Here is an 18855-nt window from a genome sequence, read left to right as displayed (position 1 = left end):
GTGTTTAGTTTGTCCTTTTACTTTTTAAAAATATGAAACATTATATATACAAATTTGTAATCTTTTTTGATAAATGGTAATATAAATGCTTTGTCCATATTTTTTTTCTTAATATATTGTGGAGATCACTCCAGACTGCAGAAAATACACAGAGGTAGTGCTCATTCCTTTAGTAGCTTTATAGTATGTTGCCAGTTCCTTTTTGATGGTCCTTCTGATTGTTTTAGTCCTCCAGCACTGTAATACTGCTGCAGTGAACAGTAGTAGTGCTGCCTGGTATGTATGTCTTTTGCTGTATAGTACTAGAACGACTATACTTGAATTACTAATTTCGTCAGTGGGATTTTGTTTTTTTCTGAATATTAAAAAAATAATTCCAATTAAAAAGGTAATCCAATTTTATTTTATTAGAAAATAAACATACATAAGGAGAGAAGAAAATCATCTAAAATTCTTGTTGCCCAGACACTGTTTTGTTGTATTTGTATCTCGTGGTTTATAAATTTTTTTCAGTTTCTGAGGGAAGAATACTCAGTATTTTCAATATTTTTTTCAATGAATATGTATAGCTGAGATCATATTGTATTCACTAGCTTGAAGTTCATCTTTACTGTAGTTCTATAAATATTTCCTCTGGTAACACAAACCTTTTGTAAGTGTTTCTAACAACAGCATGATGTTATGCTGTATTGATTTTTACGATATTCTTAATTATTCTGCAATTGTTAGACATTTACATTGCTTCTGTTTTTTAAAAAAATTGTACTGTAGAGGCACCTGGGTGGCACAGTTGGTTACATGCTCTCTCTCTCTCTTTCTCAAATAAATCTTTTAAAAAAAATTGTACTGTATAAACATTGGTACATAACTTCCCCACATTTTTAGGATTATTTTCTTGTTATTTAGGAATGGAATTATTGGATCAAAGGTTAAAGTGCAATTGAAGTTTCAATACATCTTGCCAACTTTTTTTCTGAAAATCCTGTGGATCTTTTCTTTTTCTTTTTTTTTTTTTTAATATTTTATTTATTTATGTGACAGAGACAGCCAGCAAGAGAGGGAACACAGCAGGGGAGTGGGAGAGGAAGAAGCAGGCCCCCAGCCGAGGAGCCCGATGTGGGACTCAATCCCGGAACGCTGGGATCACGCCCTGAGCCGAAGGCAGACGCCCAACGACTGCGCTACCCAGGCGCCCCCTGTGGATCTTTTCTTGATAGGCATTCTAGTAGCATTGAGTGTTGTTTCGAAAAAATCTTTGATAATTGGTAAGTTTAAAAATTGTATCTGAAGGGGCACCTGGGTGGCTCAGTCAGTTAAGCGTCTGTCTGCCTTCGGCTCAGGTCATGATCCCAGGGTTCTGGGATCGAGCCCCACGTCGGGCTCCCTGCTCAGCAGGAAGCCTGCTTCTCCTTCTCCCTCTCCCTCTGCCTGCTGCTCCCCCTGCTTGTGCTCTCTCTCTCTTTCTGCCAAATTAAAAAAAAAGTGGTATCTGAAGTTGAATATTTTTATGTGCCTATCATTTGTATTGTCCGCTGTGGGTCTTAACATGTATTTGCCCATTTAACTTTTGATCTCATATTTTTCTTATGAGATGGTATGAGTTATATATGTTAAGGATGGTAACCATTTTTGTGTCATATTGCAAGTGTTTTTCATCAGGTATTTTAATTTGATTAATTTTTTACATACTTCAGTTTTACACTTTGATGTAGTTAGGTTTTTGTTGTTGTTCCTATTAGCAGGCTTGCCTTAACCACCCCCTGCCTCCCCAGAAAAGAAAAAAATGGTGATTTGGTCATTATACATCTGTCAAAAATCAGCATTTGTCTTTATTATAAATCTTAAGATTCAGGGGAGTCAAAGTCAGTTAATTTTTATTGAAAAACAGTTATATGTCAGGCATTTTACATGTTCTCTGTCCAAGCTATAACATTCTGTCTTTTCCCCACATACTATAAACAACAGTGTGTGAAAATATAGGTAAATTGAATTACAGCTTCTTTTAAAAATTGTAAGCGGTGTATTATTTGCTTTTAATATCTTTCATTGTAATTAACCGTAAAACCTATTTAACAAAATATAATGAGTTTCCTTTCCCCTTCCTTAATTGTAGCTGCAAAAAGTGTATCTTCTCATTGCTAATGTGCTAATCTCTACTACAGATACCCAGAGAAAACAAGTGCAGACATGAATATTATCACCAGGATCTGAAGATTCTAAAATTGCTCTTCAGGCTTGTCATGGAGTTTTCTGGAGAAAGGAATCTGTGAAATTATGTGAATAGAGACTATTTTTCAAAACCATGGGGGAAAGAGAAAGAAGTCCAGATAATGATCAAGAAAGTAAGGCAGGCAAACACCATTACTCTTATTGCTCATCTGATTTTGGAACTACGCCACTGTCTTCTGGCCGGTCATCGCTGGTCAATTCTTCTTCGCCTACAAGTATTAAGGGAAACAATCCTAAAAGACAGATTTCAGATAGCCAAGTGCATCATCAAGGTAAGCATTCTCTAAGAGTCCAGGGGACCTAGAAGACTCATTTTGAGTGTTTAGGAAAGTTGTATGAATGAAACTTCTGTTATTGTGATATATTGATATATGCATGGAAATGGGCTGATCGTCGTTTTGAATAAGGTGTATTTTTGTATATGTAGTTGTTATATATATTTAGTTGTTGTATGTATAGTGTTATATATAGTTGTTGCCTATGGTGCTGTGTATTATCCTTTGTTATAATAAAAATCATACTATATACAGAAGAAGGAACCATTAATAAGCCTTCTCATTTTGTTCTCTTCTTCCTAAATAAGTGTTTGTCTTGGTGTTTCTGAGGTACTGTAAAGGCAAAAAAAAAAAAAAACCCACAAAATCTTTATACCTTTTAAAATCTTAAACTCTAAAAAGCAGCAAAAGACATTGCTATAAATTAGTTAAGGGGCATTTTTATAGAGAGAGTAAAATTACTTCCTCTAGGTTACACAGTGCTTAACTGCAAAAGTTCAAATTAAATCTAGAAATGGAATTTGGGACTTGGGACTTCCACTGTTTTCTATTAAACTGTGTTATAGTGGAAACAAGATTAATCATTAGAAATAATTTATCTTATTAAAATGTTCCTAGTTTGAAACTACATATTAATACATATTTGACAAGGCAGTGCTCTAGAAATCGCTTCATCTTAATAAATTTCTGGTCAAAAGACCCCAGATGTACTTAGTAACAAAATATCTAAGGACAACCATAGAAAAACACACCATAGAAAATTAAGCTAAGGTAAATGAGGTAGTTATAGTATACATTAATGAATGCAGCACAATTATAACAGCACTAGCTTAGAATGTTTATAGAGTTTAGATTGCAAGGCAGAGAGGGGTAAAATTGGAAGCCGAAAAGGAAAACAGGGGTCAGGTCATGAGATACCTTGAAACCTATAATAATATATTGGCTGTCCTTTTCCATGGGGAAATAGTTAGCTACTGAACAGATTTAAGCCAGGGTATAATTAAATTTGCCTTTATAAATTTTTACTTTGAAAAGTAATATTTGCTTTTAAAAATTGTGGAAAGAATATGTTACTTTTGAAAGCAACCCTCTCGTGGACCTCTGATCTAACTTCCCAGGAATGTCCATTCTTATAACAATTGGGTGCTTTTTCTTTTTCTTTTGCCTGTACAGTGCTGCAGGTTTTTGGTCTTTTCCTCTAAATCTGTCTCAGTGCGAGCCTCTTGTTTTGATTTTGTGGTATTAAACTTTTGCTGTCTAATTAAGAACAGACAGACTGTAGGGTTGAACCTTAGAAAATGCCTATTTATTCCTAAGAAATAACTTACATATTTGGGGAATTATTGATAATATTGGTAGGAATACTTTAATTTTTCACCACTTCCCCAGAAGCAGTTTAGGAGGCCACCTAATCAAGGAGTCAGAAATTCTTAAACCTTACTTAATCTAAGAAGATAATTGAGAAAAAGCTTTGAAAAACCGTTCCAACATCACCCAGAAAATTTCAGTTATTATCTTCAGTCTGACTTGTACTATTTTCTGCTTTGTATTGTCTTCTGAATTAAAATCTGTGGTAATTTATCTACCTTAGATCAATCAACAGGACCACACCTATTACAGTTGAACACTTTAGTGTTTCCTTAAACACTGAATTAGTTTCTTTTTAAGCTGGCAACCACCAGTGTACAGTAAACTAAGGACAGAACAAATGTGATTAAAACAGTATCTTAAACACTTGAATTTGTGGATTTGCATGTTTGATAGCATATTCTTCCTTTCTCCTTTTAATTTTCAGCATATCTAATTATTTTTAAAAATAAAATTGTTGCTTTATCAAAAGTTATGTGCATAATGATAAAATGTGATAGTTTAAGTTATACATGTTCATATATTACATGTTATATATTTATTATATTTCGTGTTTTATCAATAGTATAAACATCTTAAGTCTTTTATAGATGCATAATTCATCTTTACATGTTTTTTAAAGGGGTCATATTTTATTTTTATCACCTGAAGGAAGAAAAAAAGCAACATTTTCTCACCCTCTTTTCATAGTGACTTAACAGGGGTGGAGGAAGAGTGATAACACATGACAGTCATCTTTTCTCTTATTAGCACCGTATTTCATCTTGATAGTTTTAAAAATGAAAATAAAGTAGATGGCGGCTAGGAAATATTTTTGAGTTCAGGTTAAATGTACTTTGTATGATCAGTTTTTAGTCTTGCTAATAGAACATTCTAAAAATAAATGTTAAGATTATTAGGATGTGAAAAAGTTGGTTTTGGAAGCCCTTCCTGTCTGACTGAACATTTGAAGTAAGGTATTAGTGGAAAATTCTATCCTGATTCTTATATAGGTCTTAACTTTTCAAGTAAAATAAATTTCTATTTGTATGAAATCTTGTTTGCTGAGAAATATAATTTTATAATCATTTTTATATATAAAGTTTCTGTCATTCCAAGAATTGAGTCCATATTCCATAAAAGTATATGGATACCAAAAATGTTAACTCCGTATGTGGGGAAGGAAAGAAAATTGAAATGACGGATGCCCCAATTTAAAATTGAAGCAGTGCTGTCCAGGGGAAATACAATGCAAGTCACAAGCACAGGCCACACATGTAATTTTATATTGTCTGATAACCACATTAAAAAAGAAAAACAGGTATAATTAATTTTAATTGTATCTTTTATTTAATCCAAAATGTCCAAAATATTTTCATTTTAAAATGTAGTTAATATAAAACACTGTGTTTGAAACATTATGCATTTTTTTTAAGTGTTTGAAATTCAGTATGTATTTCAGTTATGGCATACATATCTCACTTTGGACTATCCACGTTTCAAATCTCTCAAGCCACATGTGGCTAGTGACTACTACAATATTGGAAAGTGTAGTTCAAAGTTGTAGGCTTTCCCCCATTTCTTATTATTACCACTTTCTTTTGTGTATTCAAACAGATATAGAACTGAAATCCCAAATCAGTACACATTCAAAACATTAGAGTCTTCCATTTTTTTTAGATGAAACTTTGTAATGTAAATTGTAAATATTACTTGTTACTCTTTACTTGTTTACGTAATGGAATCAAGGTATCCATGGCTGGAGAGAGGGTAGGGAAAGGTTGAATTTTCTGGTTTTTCTTTTTTTTTTTTTCCTTCTGGAATGCATTTCCTCCATGGAAAAAATGCAGTCACCTTGGAGATTAAAGTTCATTATTCTCAACTGTGGCAGACTTCCAGATGTCTCTTTTTAAGGGCAGGGGGCTTTGTATATTGGGGTCTAAGTTTAATGAACTTTTAGTAAAAATAATGACATTACAAATTTTTGTGAAATGTTGTTATTTAATATGTACAGTTTAAAGATTTCATATGCCTGTATTTTTTAGGGTGTAGGTTTTTTTTTCATCTTGTTCTCAAATTATGTCAAATGTTTTTGATTTGAACCTCACACAAAAGAAAGCCCCCAAGCAAGCATTTAAAATCACATCTGTACTGCTAAAAGTGTTTTTCATTTTCAGTCACTGCTAAGTGGGATTAAGTTCTTATTACTGACAGAGAATATTTGTGGAGAACTTCCTGTTTTACATTCATTCTTTGTTTAATCCTCACAACAACCTAATTATGTTGGTGGTGTTATCCTCATTCTATGGATGGGGAAAATAGACCTGGAAAGGTTTAGCTAAATTGCCCAAGGAGTTATTAAGTGGTAAATCAAAGTCCCAAACCCAAGTCTTCTTGCTGTACAGTGTGATGTTGTCTTGTTTCCCCAAATAAAGAAAAAGAGTTCTAATTAATTTAGAGAAAACATGTATTTCCACATTCTAAATTATAATCCAAAATATCTTGGCATAAATTACTTGACTATCACAGTATTTTGTCCAGTGTTTATTAAGCCCCATGCTAATGCTGATGATGCCCATGTTCGAATTCTGGCTTGCCACCTTATCTATAAAGTTAAAAATGGTAAAGCCTGATGCTGCCATTTTTTAAAGCAATGTAAAATAATTTCCTGTAAACCTTTGGGATATCATTTGGTACCAGTCAGAATATTCTTGACCTTCCTTAAAAGAGATTCTGAACCTTTCTTAATAAAAACATATTAAGACCTCTAAGTAAAACCTGGTACTTTAATATGGTAAGATCATTTTTTAAGGAACAAAATAACTAAAGAATGTTATAGATCCACTTGTGTTAGAATGAAAAGATAATATTACATTGGTATAGCTTTCCCTTTACATTATTACTGTTTCTTTTTTAGCCCCTAGGAAGCCAAGCCCTAAGGGTCCACCAAACAGAAAGGGAGTCCGAGTGGGATTTCGCTCCCAGAGCCTCAATAGGGAGCCACTTCGGAAAGATACTGATCTTGTTACAAAACGGGTTCTTTCTGCAAGACTACTAAAAATCAATGAATTGCAGAATGAAGTAACTGAACTCCAGGTCAAGTTAGCTGAGCTGCTAAAAGAAAATAAGGCTTTGAAAAGGCTTCAATACAGACAGGAGAAAGCCCTGAATAAGTTTGAAGATACAGAAAATGAAATCTCGCAACTTATTTCTCGTCATAACAATGAGATTACAGCACTCAAAGAACGCTTAAGAAAATCTCAAGAGAAAGAACGGGCAACTGAGAAAAGGGTGAAAGATACAGAAGGTGAACTATTTAGGACAAAATTTTCCTTACAGAAACTGAAAAAGATCTCTGAAGCTAGACACCTACCTGAGCGAGATGATTTGGCAAAGAAACTAGTTTCAGCAGAGTTAAAATTGGATGACACCGAGAGAAGAATTAAGGTAAAACTTACACAGCTTCTAATTGTACTTTGTGTTGTTTATCATTGGGTGTTTAATGTGCTCTGTTAAGACTGCTTATTGCAGTTCAGCATATGCTTGAAAATGAAAACTATTTTTTAAATATTTTTAAAACTATCTGAGTACAAGATTAAGAAATAATTAAGGTTGTATATTTAAGAGCAAGATAGAAAAAATTTACACGTTAATGGGCCACCTGTTGAAGAGTGTTTAATTCCATGAATCTTAGTCATTTTGGGGAAATACATTATTTGATTATCTGTTTCTCTAAAATTGAAAATGATACACTAATAGCTGTAGTGTATAAAACTGACATTTGGGGCCATTGTGTAAGAAATGCCACATGAAAAATACTTTGTTTTTATTTCTTTGAACATTTGTAAAAGACATTTTTGGGAGCAGGGCTTACCCTTATTCCCCCAGATAGAAACTAATATGAGAGGTAGGTGGAAGAATGTTGAGTTGCTAGTCTGAGAATACAGCAGAGCTTTTAAAAAGATATTTTTCTTGGAATGAGTTGAAAAAAGAGTACTACCCCATGACCGTTACACAAAGAACTTGTATTAGATGCTGCCTCGTACGTGTGTGTGTGTCTATGTGTGTATGTATATGTATATATGTATATATATTACATACACATAATAAAATTGCATAGAACTAAATACATATACAACATATATATATGAATATATGTGTGTGTATATATGTATATCAAACAGAAGCCCTGAGTCAGGGCTTATGAAAATCGATGAGTAGTTTGGAAGGCAAAGCTAGAGAAAAAGTATGGGAATGATGCCCGCTATGAGAGCTCTCTGAACAAGTGCAAGTCAGAACTACAAATAAATTAACTTTCTGCAGTGTATTAATTAGGTGTTTTTAATACATGGTATGTTATAGTGCATCTTTGTATAGGATACCATGTTTAGTATACCACTACTAAGCCCAGGGGCAGTGGCTTACTAAAACTGTGTAAATCAGTGGTTAGAAAAAGTACCTAACTTATTCTATACAATTAGCAATCATTATCTTCTGTTTCAGTGCACAGAAGTTACCCTATTGTATAGGCTTCATCGGTGATCAACCCAAACTGCAGAGCAAACATATGGAAACCTTTTTTTTAATGCTACTCTTTTTTTTTTTTTAAGATTTTATTTATTTATTCAATTGAGATAGTGAGAGAGGGAACACAAGCATGGGGAGTTGGAGAGGGAAAAGCAGGCTCCCCGCTGAGCAGGGAGCCCGATGTGGGGCTCCATCCCAGGATCCTGAGATCATGACCTGAGCCGAAGGCAGATGCTTAACAACTGAGCCACCCATGTGCCCCAGAAACTTTTTTTTTTTTAAAGGGCCACTTACCTTGAGGTAGGGTGGGGGTAAGGTCTGAAAGCAATTACTGTCACAAAAAACGACAAACATTTTAATTATTTTTAAAGGGGAGTATAAAATGTGCCATATCTTGGATTTTAAAATTGGGAACCAAGAGCACAGAATGCTAATAATGATTTAAAAAGCAAAAAACAAAACCTCTGTGTATGTATAAAACTAGAGAGACCTTGGTGTCGCAATGAAGACACACACACATAAATACTGTGGTTCTCTCTTATAGCCAGTTATGAAGGAGGTTTGTGGAGTGTTGGGGGGACGAAGAGAAAGAAGGAAGAGAGGAAAAACAGAAGTCTTTGGATTCTGAGTAGTAGATGGAGGTTAATTATGTAGCTGTCCACTTGGGAGCATGAAAATCAGTCATCTGTAGTGCTGACTTTGAAATAGTTGTTGACTGTATAGTGTCCTATTATTATTCTTTTTTATTCTTACTGGATGTAAAAAAATGTTTTTAACTTTTTATTTTGAGTTACTTATACGTTGATATACAGTTGTATGAAAAGTATATGTGAAGATCCCATATATGCTTCATCCAGTTTCTGCAGTGGTAATGTACTGTGTAACTACAATGTAACATTACAACCAGGAAATTGGTTTTGATACAGTGATACAATCCTTCAACCTTACTCAGGTTTCACTAGTTTTACATGCATTCATTTGTGTTTGCATGTGTGTATGTGTTTAGTTCTATGCAGTTTTATCACGTGTAGATTTATGTGACCACCACCAGAGTCAAGATGCAGAACAGTTCCATCACAAGGATCCTGTGTTACCAGCTTTATGGGTACAGCTACCATCTTGCCTTCTCTCTCTAGTGGCATCCACTAATCTGTTCACTATTTCTATGATTTTGTCATTTTAAGAATGTTATATAAGTGGAGTCACATAGTGTTTAACCTTGAGATGAATAGATTTCATTTTTTTTCCTTGAGCTCCATCCAAGTTGTATATATCAATAGGTGTGTGCCTTTTTTATTCCTGAGTAGTAGTGCATGGTATGGATGTATCACAGAGTGTTATGGTACATCCCACTGGAGGACATCAGGGTTGTTTCCAGTTTTTAGCTATTAACTAATAATGCTGCTCTGATCATTCATATACAGTTTTTTGTGTGAACACAAATTTTCATTTTTCTGGGATATATGCCTGAAAGTACACTTGATGGGTTGTATGATAAATGCATTTTAGGTTTTGTAAGAAACACCGTTCTCTTTTTAGAGTGGCAGTGCTATTTTACATTTCTGTCAGCAATGTATAATTAATCCAATTTCTCCACATCCTTGCCAGCTTTTGATGTTATCACTCTTTTATATTATAGCCATTCTGATAGATGTTTAATGCTATCTCGTGGTTTTAACTCGTATCATTCCTCATGGTTAATGATGTACATCTCTCTGTGTGCTTATTTGCCATCTGTAGGTTCTATTCATATTGTTCATGTTTTTTGCCTATTTTCTAATTGGCTTGTTTGTACAGTTACTGATTTTTTTTAAGTTACAAGTCCTTTGTCAGATATGTGGTTTGCAAATATTTTCTCCCAGTCTGTAGCTTGTCTTTTCATCTTCTTCACAGGGTCAGAGTTAAAGTTTTAAATATTGATGTAATCTAGTTTATCAGATTTTTCTTTTATGGATTGTGCTTTGGTATAAAGTCTAAGAATTCTTTGCCTATTTCTGTCACCCTTTGCCTGTAGCCCCCGAGATTTTCTACTGTGTTTTTATCCAAAGGTCTTATGGTTTTCTGTTTTACTTTCAAGTCCATTTGAGTTAATTTTTGTATAAGATGTGAGGTTTAGGTTAAGGTTCTTTTTTTTTTTTTTTTTTGCCTGTGGTGCTCAGTTACTCTAGTAACCATTTGTTGAAAAGGTACCCTTCTTCTGTTGAATTCAGCACCTTTTTCAAAAATCAGTTGGGCATATTTTTATTGGTCTATTTCTGGATTCTTTAGTCTGTTCTATGAGTCTGTCCCTCTGCCAATACCCCACATTCTTCCTTATAGGCAACAAGTAAGCCTTAACATCAGGTAGAGTGATTTCTTTCATGTTATGCTTAATTTTTAAAAGTTTGGCTATTTTAACTATTCTGGTCCTCTCCTTTTCCATATAAACTCTAGGATACGCTTGTCTTTGTCTACAAACACCTTCCTGGGGTTTTAATGGGAAATGCATTAAACATGGATCAGTTTGTGGAGAATTGTGTTGAACCTTCCTACTCTCGAGCACAGTGTATTCTTCCATTTATTTAGGTCATCTTTGATTTCTTCCATCATCATTTCGTCATCCTCAGGATATAGATCCATATAGGTTTTGTTAGATTATACCTAAATATTTTATTTTCTTTAGAGCAGTTGTGAATAGTCTCAGTTCTTTCTGGATGAGAAAAGTATGTTTGAACTTTTATTTTCAAATTTCAAAGCTAATTTTGTTGTAATAATTCTTTTCACAAGGGGTTATGAATGTTTTATGCACATGAAGGAATAGCTTAGTTTTGGAAGTTTACTCTCAAATCTTAGGAGTGTTGAGTTAATTAGCTTTAAGCCTCAGAGTTTGGTTGGGAGATCTAAACTTCTTCATTTCTGTTGTGTTTGAAGTTATATTGGAATTAACATTTAATATGTTATTATGAACCTCCTTCTCTCAAATCAATCTCATTTCAGCTGTCACACCATATACTAGCTCTCTTCTGAATGCAGGCGCCTCAGCAACCCACCCGAGGGTAATCCTCTACTTTCTAGCTTACCTTTTCATACTTCCTAAAGCCTTTGGCCCATTATGTCTAATTATATCTTTCATAATCTCAGTAATCAACCCAGAATTTGAAATATTTACTACTGAGTTTCTTAATTCAATGTGAAATTTAGCTTTTGTTTTTGTGCCTTATTAATTTACTCAGTTTTATTACTTTATCCAACACTAAGTTAATCTTTTTTCTTCAAACTCAGTAGGTTATAGTCACTACCATTAATTAGGTAAAGAATAAATCTAGAAGCTCAATTGTGGTGTTTCATTTTGCACATTAACTAAAACCCAGGAAAGTCCTAAGTATCCCTTAAAATTGCAGTGAAATATTAGTAGTGCTGTCTTTAAGTTCTGTGCTACTCTTTGCTAAGAATGGTGTTTTTTGTTTCATTTGGTGTAGCTTTTTCTTTTAAGAGCCTGTCCTTAAGCTGAAACTTGTGGCAGGCAGCTTTGTTTGTTTATAGATAGTCTCATTCCAGGAAGGATTTCAGGCCACAATCTTACTCCCTTTCAGAGTTATGTTTTCTTCTTAGGGGAGGGGACAAAAAGCAGTTTTCAAGGTTACCTGTAAATAATTTAGCTGTGGAAAAACTTCTGTCTGAATATCATCCTCGGTGTTGGGTGCAGGCTTATTTTGCTAGTTGATGGAACCGAGAGAATGCACAGAGTCTCAGTGATTTAAGAGCACGGTGGTTAAGAAGTGGATACATGATTAGAGAGAAAAACAGCCAAAGGTATGCATGGAGGAAACCACCCATGACTGCTGTTTTTCCCTTGAGTGATGTGGTCTGCCCCATCCTGGACCAGACACCAGGGATAAAGAACTGCTTGATGTGGTTAAACTTGTTGAATTCTGTCCAAAGGGGTAGGCAGCTAAATCAGACTACATATTTCTTTACTTAAGGTTGGCTTTGGGGCACCTGGGTGGCTCAGTCGTTAAGCGTCTGCCTTCGGCTCAGGGCGTGATCCCGGCGTTTTGGGATCTAGCCCCACATCAGGCTCCTCTGCTGAGAGCCAGCTTCTTCCTCTCCCACTCCCCCTGCTTGTGTTCCCTCTCTCGCTGGCTGTCTCTATCTCTATCAAATAAATAAATAAAATCTTTAGAAAAAAAAAAGTTGGCTTTATACCATTATTTTGACTTTTACTTCAATAAATTTATTGAGTAGAGTTTTGTCATAGCAGCAGCCCCATTTTAATATATTTATTTACTTTAATATTAACAGTTATATAAAAAAGCTGCAAAAAATGTAGAGGTGTGCCAACTTTTATAGCAAAAAAAACATTTATAATTATATAATGCAGTGATTCCCAAAGTTTGTGGTCTTAAGACCTGTTTATATGTTTAAAAATTATTGCAGACCCCCCGCCCTTCCCCAGAAGCTTTTGTTTATGTGGGATATCTATTGATATTTACCATATCAGAAATTAAAACTGAGAACATTTAAAAATATTTCTTAATTTTCCTAATAATAATAACTCACTATATGTTATAAAATTTTTTCATGAAAAATATTGTATTTTCTAAACTAAACATAAATTGGGAGAAGAGTGACATTGTTTTATATATTTGCAGATTTCTTCAGTATCAGGCTTAATAGAGGACAGCTGGGTACTTATAGCTGTTTCTGCATTCAATCTGTTGCAATATGTTGTTACGGTTGATAAATATTTTAAAAATACAGCCTCACACAGATGTTTATAGGAATTAGAAAATGGAAGACTATTTTAATAGCCTTTTCAGATAACTAGATATGCCTCTTTGATGCAGCATCAAAACTTAGTGAGTGGTGCTTCTTTCTTAAAGGTTTGTTGCAATGTGGACTCTGAAGCTATAAATCACTGAACTTTTTGTACTCTGTCAGATCACTTTTATACTTGTTCATTGTATTAGGCAGATCTTCTGGATGTTGACTCTTTTCTTTATATAATATCATGTATAGCCTTTGGAAAATTCCACTATATATTCATGACAATGAGTGAAAATAGCAAATAATACTACATTATAAAAGTGTTCTGAACTTTCAGACTCCTGAAAGTGTTTAAGGGACCTTTAGGTGACCCCTGCACACCACCCTTTGAGAATCACTGATTTAACATACGCAGTTCTGGGGCACCTGGGTAGCTCAGTCGGTTAAGCTTCCAACTCTTCCTTTTGGCTTAGGTCATGATCTCAGGGTTGTGAGATAGAGCCCCACACCGTGTGCTTAAGCGGGAGGTCTGCTTGAGATTCTCTGTCTCCGTCTGCACACCCCACATTCGCTCACACTCTCTCTCAAATAAAAAAAAAAAAAAAAAGGCAGTTCTTTATTAGCAACTTCATTAGTGACTCCCCCCAAATGCAGTTTCTTTCTTCTCCTTTTTTCTTTTTTTTATGTTTTTTTATTATATTATGTTAGTCACCATTTTCTTCTTCTTTTTTCTTAAAAGATTTTATTTATTTATTTGAGAGAGAGAATGAGAGAGCAGGGGGGAACAGCAAAGGGAGAGGGAGATTCCAGGACCCTGGAGGCAGAAGCTTAACTGACTGAGCTACCCAGGCGCCCCTTAAAATGCAGTTTCTTTTAATGACTGCCAAACTGCACCATTGCTACTAGGTCTGTGACTGGCCTCCAATAGGGGCTGAAGGTAAAGGCACCAGTTCTGTCCAACCCCTCATAAGAAAGACTTAGAGTTGGGGGTTGCATTCCTGATGTAAAAATGCAGTATCATATTATAGTCATAGATAAGACCAATAAAATAGCATGAATTATAACGATCTTAAGAATCCTTAATCATTAAATGAGAAATTGTCTACTAAGTTTTGGAAAAGATCATACATATAATACAATATACATATTATTAAAAGGACTGTAGGGTACACATTTAATACATTAAAAAAAATCCAACTCTATTTTAACATTGAATTGGCGTAGAGTAAATTACCTTATTAGAAAACATAAACTATTAACAAGGCTTTCTCTCCCTTCTTAAAAATTTGTGAAGGTTTTGGGGAGTGATTTGAGTAGGCTGGGTACCATACGGTTGTGGAAGAAAGTTTCACAGCTTTTTCTTTTGATAGGTTTTCCTGTAAGAGACTGGCGTTCAAATTCCCTTGACTCTAGAGCTGCCCTCAAGTAGTATTTGTTTCTTGGTGATAAAAACAATGTTGTCCTCCACTGTAAACCATTTTCAGAAGTAAGAATTGATTCATTATTACCTTCTCTTACCCATCCTAATTTATTTAGAACCAAAATTGAACTATCTTAATATTAGGCCCTTTTCCTGCACCTTCCCCTGCCATACTGTACTCTAGTGGCTAGGTATCTGCTCTAAGCATTTTTCTGCCCTTTCACTCTTCAGAAACTCAAATCCAGAAGGCCTGCCTTTGCCTCACTTACCTGTTCTGTATTACTTCTAAAAAATGAAGCTAATTAGGAGAGATGGAAGTCAAACCAAGAGGTCAGTTTTGTTCTTGTCCTACTCTGGCTTTGTGCAGCTCTCTTAACCAAGAGGTTTCAGTTGCTTAATTGAGGAATGAAATGGAATGATTCTGAGGCGCCTTTGGTTTCTGAAACCTAAGGAATATAAATCTACTTTTAAATCTTTTATGTGCCAAAAGTGTTTTTAGCATGGTAAACCATATTCATTCCCCCCCAAATTAAGTCCTTATTATATCTATTATTGAATATTGGGAGGATGAAAGATTTCTAATATTGAAAAAAAAAGGAACTACTTATAAAAAAAATAGCATTTATTGAGAGCCTACTAAGTTTTCATTGTATAGTAATTCAAGGGATTGGCTAGATATCATTGTAGATTTTTTTTACCGATTTTGGTGGGAGAAGATTTACAATGAATTTATGAGATCTGTGATTGAAGGGTAAAGTTTAAAAACATTCCAGAGAATAAATTTTACAGAGTCCTTTGAAACTACCCATTTAAAACAATTGTTAATATTTAAAATAATTTTTCTGTTGAAAAGTAATACAAGCATTACAAAAGGTCTAAAAATTCAAATAATACAAAGTGTACAATGAAACATCAGTATCCCTTCAATGCTATCCTTGTAGACCCCTTCCCATGAAATAATCACTATTAAAAAAATCATCTCAACATGTGCAAATTCATACATGTATATCCTTTTTTAATTCTCTAACTGCAAATGGGAGTGTACCATGTACACTGCTTAGTATGTTTTTTTTTTACTGAAACATTTTGGTACTCTTTACATATTATTATGCATGTACATGTAATATATGTGTGTATAAACACAGTGTATATAAAATCTGCCTCATTCTGTTTTTAATTTTCCAGATACATTGAGATATAACTGACATACAAAACTGTATAAGGTTTACAATCTAATGGTTTGCATTTGTTGTGAAGTAATTACCACAATAAGTTTCATAAGCATCCATCAGCTTTTATAGATTCAGTAAAAAGAGAAAACAAAAAAGAAAAAACCTATTTTTTTACCCGTGATTCTCTTAGGATTCACTCTTTTAACAACTTTCATGTATATCATACAGCGTGTTAACTGTAGTCACCAAGTTATATATTACGTATCTAATATTTATCTTATAACTGGAAGTTTATACCTTTTGACTATCTTTCGCCAATTCCCCCTCCCCCTCATTTCCCTCCTAGTAACCACGAATGTGATCCCCTTTTCTAGGATTTTTTGAAAATTAAATATTCCATACGTAAGTGAGAACATACAGTGTATCTTTGTGACTTATTTTACTAAGCATAATGCCTTCAAGGTCCATTCATGCTGTTCCAAATTTTTCTCATTTTTTATAGCTGATAACATTCCACTGTATACGTATGTATACATCACAACAGCTTTATCCATTCATCCATTGGTGGACACTTAGGATGTTTTCATGTTTTGGCTATTACCGATAATTATGCTATGAACATGGGGGTGCACATATTTTTTAGAGCTAGTGTTTTTCTTTCTTTTGGATATATTCTCAAAAGTGGAATTGTTAGATCATAGAGTCATTGTAATTTCAGTTTTTTGAGGATCCTCCATACTGTTTTCCAAAGTGGCTGTACCAGCATACAGTCTCACCAACCATGTGTCAGGGTTCCCTTTTATTCACATATCCTTACTAGCATTTGTTATCTCTTGTCTTTTTGATGATGGCTATTCTAATAGGCATGAGATAATATCTCATTGTGGTTTTGGTTTGTATTTCCCTAATGACTGGTCATGTTGAGCATCTTTCTTGTTGGCCTTATCTTCTTTGGAAATTGTCTATTCAGGTTTTTGACAGTTTTAATTTTTTTTTTTTTTTTTTTTGCTGTTGAGTTGTAGGATTTCTATATATTTTGGATACTAACACCTTATCTGATATATGGCTTGCAGATATTTTTTCCCGTTCAGTATGTTGTCTTTTTAATTTGTTGATGGTTTCTTTTGCTGTGCAGAAGCTTTTTAATTTGATGTTGTCCCACTTGTTTATTTTTTATATTGTTGCTTGTGCTTTTGTGTCCTATCCAAAAAACATCACCAAGACCCATGTCAAGGAGCTTTTTTTTTCTATTTTTCTTCTAGAAGTTTCATCATTTTAGATCTTATGCTTAAGTCTTTAATCCATTTTGCTAATTTTTGAGAGTGGTGTAAGATAGGGGTCTAGTTTCATTCTTTTACATGTGAATATCCAGTTTTCCCAGCACCGTTTATTGAAAAGACTGCTTTTCTCCATTAAGTATTTTTGGCTCTCTAGTCAAATATTAACTGACCATATATACTTGGATTTATTTCTGGGCTCTCATTTCTGCTCCATTGATCTCTTTGTTTTTATGCCAGTACCATACTGTTTTGATTACTAAAACTTTTTATAGTATACCATGAAATAAGGAAGTGTGATGCCTCCTGCTGTGTTCTCTTTCTCAGGAGTGCTTTGTCTATTCAGTGTCTTTGTGGTTCCGTGTAAATTTTAGGATTTTTTTCTACTCCTTTAAGAAATGCCATTGGAATTTGATAGTGATTGCATTGAATCTATAGGTATAGCTTTGGGTGGTATGGACATTTGAACAATATTATTAATTTTTCCCCTGTATGAACACAGGTTACCTTTTTCCATTTATTTGTGCCCTCTTTGATATCTTTTGACAATGTCCTGTATTTTTCAAAGTAAAGATCTTTCACCTCCATGGTTAAGGTTATTCCTAAGTATTTTATTGTGTTGGTGTTATTGTAAATGGGATTGTTTTCTTTCTTTCTCAGCCAATTCATTGTTAGTATAGAGAATTGTTACTGATTTTTGTAGATTAACTTTGTATCCTGCAACTTTAGTGAATTTGTTTATTCATTCTAACAGTTTTTTGGTTGAGTCTTTGGGATTATTTTCTCCATATAAAATCATGTCATCTCAAATAGAGACAATTTTACTTTTTCCTCTCCAATTCTGATGCTATTTATTTATTTAATTTTTTACCTGATTGCTCTGAGTAGGATTTTTTTAAATAGGAGTGGTGAGGGTGGTCACCCTTATCTTGTTCTGGATCTTAGAGGAAAAACTAAAGCTTTCATCCTTTCACTATTGAGTATGGTATTAGCTATGGGATTATATATGGCATGTATTATGTTGATGTGTGTTCCTCCTGTATCTAATTCGTTAAGAGTTTTTATTATGAACAGATGTTGAATTTTGACAGATGCTTTTTCTGTGTCTTTTGAGATGATTATATGATTTTTTTCTTTCATTTAATTAATGTGATATATCACATTGTTGATTTCTGTATGGTGAACTATCCTTGCTTGCATCCCAGGTATAAATCCCACTTGGTCATGGTAAATGATTCCTTAATATGCTGTTTAATTTGGTTTGCTAGTATTTTATTGAGAATTTTTGCATCTATTTTTACCAGGGATATTGTCTGTTTTTTTGTTTTTCTGGCACTGTCCTTTTCTGGCTTTGATTATTGGTTATTCAAGAGTGTTAATTTCCATGTATCCATGAATTATCCAGTTTTCCTTTTGTTAATGATTTCTAGTTTCATGCCATTGTGCCTAGAGAAGATACTTGGTATGATTTTAATCTTGAATTTGCTAAGACTTGTTTTGTGGCCTAACATGTGGCTTGTCTTTTAAAAATGTTCCGTTTTCACTTAGAAGAATGTGTATTCTGCTGTTGTTGCATATGCATATGTTAGGCCTGTTTGGTCTATAGTGTTGTTCAGATCTTCTCTTTCTGTATTAATTTTCTGTCTAGATGACATATTCGTTGTTAAAAGTGGAGTATTAAAGTCCCCAACTATTATTGTATTACTCTTTATTTCTCCTTTTAGTTATGTTAGTTTTTACTTTATGTATTTAGGTACTCGGATCCTGGGTGCATAAATATTTACAAGATATTTGTTATATCTTCTTGATGAATTGACCCCGTTATCATTATATTATAATCTTTGTCTCTTTTTATAATTTTT

The 18855-nt window shown here is 33.9% G+C and overlaps 1 protein-coding gene across 3 annotated transcripts in view; it reads left to right on the top strand.

Annotated features, from left to right (window-relative positions):
• The first annotated feature begins 1075 nt into the window (after window positions 1-1075).
• Window positions 1076-18855, top strand: part of LCA5 (lebercilin LCA5) — a 49524-nt gene continuing 31744 nt past the window's right edge. The window contains exons 1-3 of one of the 3 annotated variants that reach the window (XM_034648058.1): window positions 1076-1265; window positions 2171-2501; window positions 6769-7298. In XM_034648058.1, coding sequence (XP_034503949.1) covers window positions 2303-2501; window positions 6769-7298 — 729 coding nt within the window. In that variant the 5' untranslated portion in view covers window positions 1076-1265; window positions 2171-2302. Of the gene's footprint in view, window positions 1266-2113; window positions 2502-6768; window positions 7299-18855 lie in introns of all 3 variants that reach the window. The other 2 variants (XM_034648056.1, XM_034648057.1) reach the window with 2 other exon arrangements.

Source organism: Ailuropoda melanoleuca, chromosome 19 (genome assembly GCF_002007445.2).
Source record: "Ailuropoda melanoleuca isolate Jingjing chromosome 19, ASM200744v2, whole genome shotgun sequence".
NCBI lineage: Eukaryota > Metazoa > Chordata > Mammalia > Carnivora > Ursidae > Ailuropoda > Ailuropoda melanoleuca.
This window is presented reverse-complemented; position numbering and strand designations above follow the sequence as displayed.